Here is a 10,317-nt window from a genome sequence, read left to right on the forward strand (position 1 = left end):
CCATGTTTTACATACTTTATCTCATTTATATTCACCACATCCTTTAAGAGATACTATTATCAGGTAAGTAATTTACCCAATGTTACTCAGCTAATAAGTGGCAAAACCAGGAATAAAAATCAGATCTGTTGGCTGATATAATGGAGGACAGAATCAGTAATTTAGAGGACAGAAATATAGAAATGCTTCAGATGGAGGAGGAGAGAGAACGAAGACTAAAAAGAAATGAAGAAATTCTCCGAGAAATATCTGACTCAATTAGGAAATGCAATGTAAGGAATATAGGTATTCCAGAGGAAGAAGAGAGGGAGAAAGGAGCAGAGAGCTTGTTCAAAGAAATAATAGCTGAGAACTTCCCAAACCTGAGGAAAGAGCTACAATTACAGGTAAATGAAGATAACAGAACTCCTAATTACATCAATGTAAAAAGACCTTCTCCAAGGCATATATTAGTAAAACTGGCAAAAGTCAATGACAAAGAAAAAATATTAAGAGCAGCAAGGCAGAAGAAACTAACCTACAAAGGAACTCCTACCAGGCTTTCAGCAGACTTCTCAGCAGAAACCTTACAGACTAGGAGAGAGTGGAATGATATCTTCAAAATTCTGAAAGACAAAAACTTTCAGCCAAGAATACTCTATCCAGCGAAGCTATCCTTCACATACCATGGAGAAATAAAAACTTTCCCAGATAAATAAAAACTGAGAGAGTTCATTGCCACAAGACCCCCCCATAAGAAATGATCAAGAAAGCCCTGATACCTGAAAAAAACAAGAGAGGGTTTACAAAGGCTTGAGCAAGGAAATAAATGACAAAATCAGAAAAATACAGCTCTCTATCAGAACAGGTTAGCAAAGAATCATAACACTAAAGATAAAGGGAATGAAAGCATCAAAAATAACGACAATCACTTCATTTTAATCACAAACTCACAACACAAAACGGAATAAGTTGGACAATAATAACTTAGATGGGGAAGAGGAAACGGATGGACCTTCTTAGACTAAGGAAAAAAGAGACTATCTGAAAATGGACTATCTCACCTAAGAGATCTTTTATACAAACCTCATAGTAACCACTAAAAGAAAAATGAGAATACAGATACAAATGATAAATAAAGAGAAAACTGAGAAAAACCATCACGGAGAACCACCAAACCGAACTGGCAGTCAGAAACACACAGGATGGGGCCGGCCCCATGGCTTAGTGGTTAAGTGCAGGCGCTCCGCTGCTGGCTGCCCGGGTTCGGATCCCGGGCGCGCACCGATGCAGCGCTTCTCCGGCCATGCTGAGGCCGTGTCCCACATACAGCAACTAGAAGGATGCGCAACTATGACATACAACTATCTACTGGGGCTTTGGGGGAAAAATAAATAAATAAAATTAAGAAAAAAAAAAAAAAAAAAAAGAAACACACAGGATGAGAAACAAGGGAAATACAGAACAACCGGAAAACAGGTGATAAAATGGCAGTATTAAGCACTCATATATCAATAATCATTCTAAATGTAAATGGATTGAATTCTCTAATCAAAAGACACAGAGCGGCTGGATGGATTAAAAAACAAGACCCAACAATATGGTGCCTCCAGGGAACACATCTCAGCTCTAAAGACAAACACAGGCTCAGAGTGAAGGGATGGAAGACGATACTCCAAGCTAAGGGCAAACAAAAGAAAACAGGTGTTGCCTTACTTATATCAGACAAAGTAGACTTAAAGATAAAAAAGGCAATGAGAGTCAAAGAGGGGCAGTATCTAATGATGAAAGGGACACTCCACCAAGAGGATATAAAACTTATAAATGTATATGCACCTAACACAGGAGCACCAAAGTACATAAAGCAACTATTAATAGACCTAAAAGGAGAAATTAACAGCAACACAATAATAGTAGGAGACCTCAACACCCTACTTACATCAATGGATAGATCATCCAGACAGAAAGTCAACAAGGAAATAGTAGAATAAAATGAAAAACTAGACCAGGTGGACTTAAGAGATATACAGAGAACATTCCATACCAAAACAGCAGAATACACATTCTTCTCAAGTGCACATGGAACGTTCTCAAAGACAGACCATATGCTGGGAAACAAGGCAAGCTTCAGCAAATTTAAGATTGAAATCCTATCAGGCATCTTTACCGACCACAATGCTATGAAACTAGAAATCAACTAAAAAAGCTGGGAAAGTCACAAATATGTGGAGGCTAAACAACACGCTACCGAACAACCATTGGATCAATGGAGAAATCAAAAAATACCTGGAGACAAATGAAAATGAAAAAGCATCATACCAACTCTTAAGGGATGCAGTAAAAGCAATGCTCAGAGGGAAATTCAAAGTAATACAGGCCCACCTCAACAAACAAGAAAAATCTCAAGTAGGTAATCTTAAACTACACCTAACTGAACTAGAAAAAGAAGAACAAACAAATCCCAAAGTTAGCAGAAAGAGGGAAATAATAAAAATTAGAGCAGAAATAAATGAAATAGAGACTAAAAAAACAGTCAAAAGGATCAATGAAACTAAGAGCTGGTTCTTTGAGAAGATAAACAAAATTGACAAACCCTTAGCCAGACTCAATAAGAAAAAAAGAGAAGCCTCAAGTAAATAAAATCAGAAATGAAAGAGGAGAAATTACAACAGATACCAGAGAAATACAAAGGATTATAAGAGAATACTCTGAAAAGCTATACGCCAACAAATTGGATAACCTAGAAGAAACGGACAATTCTTAGACTCATGCAACCTCCCAAAACTGAATCAAGAAGAAACAGAGAATCTGAATAGACCAATCACAAGTAAAGAGATGGAAACAGTAATCAAAAACTTCCCAAAAAACAAAAGTCCCAGACCAGGTGGCCTCTCTGGAGAATTGTGATGAACATTCAAAGATTTAATACCTATCCTTCTCAAACTATTCCAAAAAATTGAGGAAGACGGAATACTTCCTAACTCATTCTATGAGGCCAACAACACCCTGATCCCAAAGCCAGACAAAGACAACACAAAAAAGGAAAATTACAGGCCAATATTACTGATGAACATAGATGCAAAAATCCTCAAAAAATATTGTCAAACTGAATACAGCAACACATTAAAAGGATCATACACTATGAGCAAGTGGGATTTACACCAGGGACATAGGGATGGTTCAATATCTGCAAATCAATCAATGTGTTACACCACATTAACAAAAGAGGAATAAAAAAATCACATGATATTCTCAATAGATGCAGAGAAAGCATTTGACAAGATCCAACATCCATTTATGATAAAAACTCTCAATAAAATGGGTATAGAAGGAAAGTACCTCAACATAATAAAGGCCATATATGACAAACCCACAACGAGTATCATACTCAATGGGGAAAAACTGAAAGCAGTCCCTCTGAGTTCAGGAACAAGAGAAGGGTACCCACTCTTGTCACTCTTATTCAACATAGTACTGGAGGTTTTGGCCAGAGCAATTAGGCAAGAAAAAGAAATTAAAGGTATCCGAATTGGCAAGGAAGAAGTGAAACTCGCACTATTTGCAGACGACATGATTCTATATATAGGAAACCCTAAAGAATCCATCAGGAAACTATTAGAAATAATCAACAACTACAGCAAAGTTGCAGGGTACAAAATCAACTTACAATAATCAGTTGCATTTCTATGCTCTAATAACAAACTAACAGAAAGAGAACTCAAGAATACAATCTCATTTACAATCACAACAAAAAGAATAAAATATCTAGGAATAAATTTAACCAAGGAGATGAAAGACCTACACAATGAAAACTACTGAAACAAATTGATGATGACATAAAGAAATGGAATGATATTCCATGCACATGGGTTGGAAGAATAAACATAGTTAAAATGTCCCACACCACCTAAAGCAATCTACAGGTTTAACACAATCCCAATCAGAATTACAATGACATTTTTCACGGAAACAGAACAAAGAATCCTAAAATTCATCTGGGGCAACAAAAGACCTCGAATAGCTAAAGCAATCCTGAGAAAAAAGAACAAAGGTAGGGCATCAAAATCCCTGAATTCAAAATATACTACAAAGCTATAGTAATCAAAACAGCATGGTATTGGTACAAAACAGACATACAGATCAATGGAACAGAATTGAAAGCCCAGAAATAAAACCACACATCTATGGGCAGCTAATCTTTGACAAAGGAGCCAAGAACATACAATAGAGAAAGGAAAGTCTCTTCAATAAATGGTGCTGGGAAAACTGGACAGCCACATGCAAAAGAATGAAAGTAGACTATTATCTTTTGCCATACACAAAAATTAACTCAAAATGGATTAAAGAGTTGAAGATAAGACATGAAACCATAAACCTCCTAGAAGAGAATATAGGCAGTACACTCTTTGACATCGGCCTTAGAAACATCTTTTCCAATACCATGTCTATGCAAGCAAGGGAAACAAAAGAAAAAAGAAACAAATGGGAATTCATCAGACTAAAGAGCTTCTGCAAGGCAAAGGAAACCATGAACAAAACAAAAAGAAAACCCACCAGCTGGGAGAAAATATTTGCGAATCATATATCTGACAAGGGGTTAATCGCCAAAATATATAAAGAACTCACACAACTCAACAACAAAAAAACAAACAACCCAATCATAAAATGGGCAGAGGATATGAGCAGACATTTTTCCAAAGGAGATATGCAGATGGCCAATAGGCACATGAAAGTATGTTCAACATCACTAATCATTAGGGAAATGCAAATCAAAACTATAATGAGAAATCACCTTACACCCATTAGAATGGCTATAATTACCTAGACAAAAAATAACAAATGTTGGAGAGGATGTGGAGAAAAGGGAACCCTCATATACTGCTGGTGGGAATGCAAACTGGTACAGCCACTATGGAAGACAGTATAGAGATTTCTCAAAAAATTAAAATAGAAATACCATAAAACCCAGCTATTCCACTATTGGGTATTTATCCAAAGAACTTGAAATCAACAATTCAAAGAGACTTATTCACCCCTATGTTCATTGCAGCATTATTCACAATAGCCAAGACGTGGAAGCAACCCAAGTGCCCATCAAATGATGAATGGATAAAGGAGATGTGGTGTGTGTGTGTGTATATATATATATATAATGGAATACTACTCAGCCATAAAAAAAGATAAAATGGTCCCATTTGCAACAATATGGATGGAACTCAAGGATATTATGTTAAGTGAAATAAGCCAGACAGAGAAAGAGAAACACCGTATGATTTCACTCATATGTAGAAGATAAACAAACACATGGACAGTGGTTACCAGAGGGCAAGGGGGTTGGGGAGTGGGCATAAGAGGTAAAGGGACACATATATAAGGTGACTGACAAATGATAATGTACAAGTGAAATTTCACAATGTTATGAACTATTATGACCTCAATAAAATAATAATAAAAAATAAGATCTCTTGGACTCCTCCTGAGTCTATGCTTTTAACTACTCCATAATACTACTTTTCAAAGGTTATAAAAATAAGTATGATGTTGTTTCCATTAGCTGTTCCAGAATGAAAGTTGAATGGTACTGAAAACATAATAAAAATTCTTCTTTTGTTTCATTAGTACAAGGCTTGATACCAATCCTAAGCCAAAAACAAAACTTTTGCTGTTATCAAATGTAATAAGCACACAAGTATACTTTACGTTATTACCTTTGGGAACTTGTGTCTTTTTCATGGCTGTCATTGGCAGAGGAAACTTCATCCAGCTGCTCTGGAAGGGGATGATGATTCAGAGCATGTTTTGTTATTCCTTTCCTGTGAAAGATAAAAACAAAGTTATATTTCCTGTAAAGAAAAAATACATACTTTTCAGTAACTTGATCTACAAGTTAGTCACCTACTTCTTATTGCTCTGGAACCACACTGTCCAACACGGTAGTCACTAGCCACTAGCAGTTAAAATGTGGTTAGTTGGAAATGAGATTCACTTTAAGTGAAAAACACATAGGATTTTGAAGTCTTAGTACAACAAGAATGTACAATATATCCTTAATTATTTTATCTTGATTACATCTTAAAATAATATTTTAAATATATTGGGTTAAACAAAATATATTCTTAAAAATAATGTCATTGCAAATTGAAAATATAATGTTATAACAACACACCTATTAGAATAGCTAAAATAAATTATAGTGATGATACTAAATGCAGGTGAGGACGTGGAAAAACTGAATGTCTCATACATTGCTGGTGGAAATGTAAAGTGGTGCAGCCACTCTGGAATAGTGTCATAGTTTCTTATAAAACTAAACACATGCATTTACCATAAGACCTAGCTGTTGCACTCTTGGGCATTGATCCCAGAGAAATAAAACTTATGTTCACACAAAAATCTGTACACAAATGTTTACAGCAGATTTATAATTGAAAAAATTGGAAACAACTGAAATGTCCTTTGACGGGTGAATGGTTAAATTCTGGTATATCCACACAATGGAATATGATTCAGCAATAAAAAGAAATGAACTATTGATACATGCAACAACTTGGATGGATTTCAAGGGCATCATGGTTAGTGAAAAAACCTAATCTCAAAAAGTTACATACTATATGATTCCATTTATATAACATTCACAAATGACAAAACTACAGAGGTAGAGAAAAGATTACTGGTTACCAGGAAGATGGAGAAAGGAGTGGATGTGAGGGTTATACAAGGATGTTCCTTGGTGGTGATGAAACAGCTCTCTATCTTGGTGTACCGGTGGTTACACAAATCTATAAATGAGACCAAATTGCACAGAACTATGTACACATGTCCACACACAAAGGAGCGGATATGAAAACTGGTAAAAACTGAATAAGGTTTATAGTCTAGTTAAAAGTATTGTATCAATGTCAGTTTTTTGGCTTTGAAATTTTACTTTAGCTACATAAGTTGTCATCAGTGGGGGAAGCTGGGTGAAGGGTTCATGGGACTCTATGTACTATTTCTGTTAACTTCCTGTGAGTCTATAATTATTTCAAATAAAAAGTTAAAAATATTAATTTCACCTGTTTCTACTATTTTTTTTAATGTGACTACCTGAAAATTTAAAATTACATGTGGCTTGTATTATATTTCTATTGGACACTGCTGCTCTAGAGAGTTCAACGTGTGCACTAGAATAAACTATGGAGTCAACTATTATATGTTCCAATCCTAATCATCTACAGTAGCCCTTTCTTTCCTTCCCCACAAAATTCTGTAGGCAAATAAATTTAGGAAACATGATAGGTTAAACAAAGTTACACAGGTTTCTTTACAAGAAGTTTTCCCAGGGCCTTTAATATGCAAATGTATATTATAAATCTCTAATACTCTTATTTCACAGGAAAGAAAAGTGAGGCACAGAAGGATTAAGTAACCTGCTTAAGGTCATATGGCTTAGTAAGTAATGGAGCTAGGATTCAAATCCACGTAGTCTGGCTCTGAGGGCTCTCAGAGCAAATGAGTAGTTTGAGATTTCAGTGAATTGTACCAGTTTTTGTATAAAGATAAAGCTAAAGGCCCAGCCAGCTTGTTACTTTAACCCAGCTGGGCTTGTTACTTTATAATTTTATTTATTTATTTATTTATTTCCCCCCCCCCCAAAGCCCCAGTAGATAGTTGTATGTCATAGTTGCACATTCTTCTAGTTGCTGTATGTGGGACGTGGCCTCAGCACGGCCGGAGAAGTGGTGCATCGGTGGGAACCCGGCATCCGAACCCCGGGCCGCCAGCAGTGGAGCGGGTGCACTTAACCGCTAAGCCACGGGGCTGGCCCTGAGCTTGTTACTTTAAATTATTCTCAAATGGTGGGGATGGATTTGTGCAGAGCTATTTGTACTTCTCTCATTTAATGATCCTACAACCAAAAGCTTGTCTTTGAGACAATAGTGAGGATTAGAAATGTGGATTCCAGCTACAAAATAGAAACTTAAGGCAGATTTAGTCTGTCAGAGAAATCTGATCATGACGTGACAATTAGATAATACCAAAGAAATATTAAATTTGATCACAGCATCATGGTTACATAAGAAAATGTCTATAATTTTTAGGTGCCTAATGAAGTATACAGGGGTGAAATGATATGCCTGGGATTTTGCTTCCTTATTTCACAAATGGCAGACAGAGAGGCTGAATAAAACATAAAGATTATAGATGAAGCAAATATATTAAAATTTTGATAACTGTTGAATGTGGGTGATGGGTGGTTCATTATATTATTCACCATACATTTATGTTTGAAATTTATCATTAAAAAATATTAAGCTGTATGTTGAAAATCACTTTTTTCCAAACTCTTCAATATCTATAATTTGAAACCATTAGGGAGAAAACTAAGTTACTTCTTCAAAGCAAATTATCATTATTAACACCTAAAGTAAAAATTGCTTTTAATTAACTGTCATTTAGATGCATATAATCTTCATTATCTTCATTATTCACATCATCCTGACTCATTTAGAGAATCATCTTTTGGGAGTATCACATCAACAATAGAGAACAAGTAACATAACCACACTGGGTCAATAATTCTGGCCCAATAAGTGCCTATCAACCATTTTTTTCCATGAAAAACTTTTTTTTACTCTCAGCATTAATTATAAAAGCAGATTTTTAGCTAAGCCTTGTTCCCTTTGTTGGGAAATAACTTGCTTCTTCCTGGTTCCTCAAAAGCCTACTAACTGAATTGCTGCTGTGTAGATGTCCTGTTACTTAGTAGATAACAAGCTTCTGAAAGGCAAGGAGAGATCGTAGACTGATTTTCTTTGTATGGCTATTGTACCAAGTAAAGGTGGGAAAAGACAAGGAAATTACTGTTTGCTGAGGACCTACTATGTGTCAAGCCCTGTGCTATCGCTTTAGATATGGTTTTAAATAAGGTCTTATTTCTGTATTACAGAAATGAAGGCTCAAAGATTTAGCAATCTGCATAAAAGTCACACGGCTAGAAAAGAGCCTAGCCAGAAACCCAAATGTGACTGAAAATACCATGCTTATTATTACCATTATAGTTAATATTTAATTAATAAATGCATGGTTGCTAAAATTACATAGCTCAGTGGAGGAAAAAAATAGAGATTTGGGATTAAAAAGTCCAAAAACCTACTGGTTATATAATCTTAAAATGTGTAACCTTTCTGATACTTCATTTTCTGAAAAACTGAAGATAATCATACCCATCTTACAGCATTGTTAGAAGAATCAAGATGTGTAGGTCTTTTTGAAAGTGTAAAGCATTAATAAATATATACATTATCATTACTTGCTAAATTACAACACCTCACTAGGGGTAGAAGGTGGGGCTTGAAGCCACCTCTCTAAAATTTCTAAAATCTCAAAAGCAAAACTGATCCTTAAGAATTCTGACGCTTGATTGCAGAGATGGGGAGGCAGTATGTGTAACGATTATGACCACAGGCTTTTGCTTTCTAAAATCTCAAAACCAAAACTGATCCTTAAGGATTCTGATGCTTAACTGCAGAGGTGGGGAGGCAGTAGTGTAATGGTTACGACCACAGGCTTCAGAATCAGATTGACACCAGGTTTGTACTTCAGCTCCGCCACTTTCTGACCGTGTAATCTTTGGCATGCTACAATCTTTAAATCTGAGATCTTTATCTGTAGAATGTGCAAAATAATAGTCCCTATCTGGTATCCTGTGGATAGCATTAAGTGAGCTAATGCACGTAAGCAGCTTTGCTTGGTGCCCGGCACTAGATCAATTCAACTTTATGATAGCACTCAGTCAGCTATTAATAACTTCTCGAGTCTTCAATGGCCATTGACAATGGGGCATGAAGCACTGCGGTAACTACAAATGCCTTAGGAGACCCAGTCCCTCGGTTCAGGAAGTGCAGCCCAAGAGGGCCAAGTCCTGGGATAACACAAGTGACACGCCCTCCTAGACATGGAGGTAGAAGGGGCAGATAGAAGGGGAGGTAGAAGGAGCTGGAAGGAGAGAATTCCGAAGAAAATTTTCTTTCCCCCGCCCTGGGAAAGGAAAAGAGCGAGGGACTGATCAGAGAGGGTCCCCAGAGCGCCTGCGGCCTGCCTTGGCCTGCCCCGGCCCCAGCTGGGGTAGCTGAGCGGTCCACTCACAGCTCCAAACTCTGGGGCACCGCCTTCCGAGTGTATCTGGAGATCATCCTCCTCTTCCTCCTCAGCCGCGGCCGGGGCGGGCACGCCAGGGTGGGGGCCACCGGGCCTGGCCCTCCCGCCGGCTCCGGCCCGGCCCCCTCCCGCCACCTTCCGGCCCCGTCACGCCCCGTCGCCTAGACTCCCGATCGCCACCAACCCACAGTCCCCACC

At 37.3% G+C, this 10,317-nt stretch overlaps 1 protein-coding gene across 4 annotated transcripts in view; it reads right to left on the minus strand.

Moving 5' to 3' along the window:
* FAM149B1 (family with sequence similarity 149 member B1) overlaps positions 1–10,297 on the minus strand; it is a 79,469-nt gene extending 69,172 nt beyond the window's left edge. Inside the window, exons 1-2 of one of the 4 annotated variants that reach the window (XM_004426983.3) lie at positions 10,108–10,297; positions 5,688–5,792 (exon numbers count right to left, since the gene is read on the minus strand). In XM_004426983.3, coding sequence (XP_004427040.1) covers positions 5,688–5,792; positions 10,108–10,154 — 152 coding nt within the window. In that variant the 5' untranslated portion in view covers positions 10,155–10,297. Of the gene's footprint in view, positions 1–5,687; positions 5,793–6,657; positions 6,984–10,107 lie in introns of those variants that run through there. The other 3 variants (XM_014784872.2, XM_087432037.1, XM_087432035.1) reach the window with 3 other exon arrangements.
* Positions 10,298–10,317: the final 20 nt, after the last annotated feature.

This window comes from Ceratotherium simum, chromosome 6, assembly GCF_057802395.1.
Source record: "Ceratotherium simum simum isolate JZ-2026a chromosome 6, ASM5780239v1, whole genome shotgun sequence".
NCBI classification, from domain to species: Eukaryota; Metazoa; Chordata; class Mammalia; order Perissodactyla; family Rhinocerotidae; genus Ceratotherium; species Ceratotherium simum.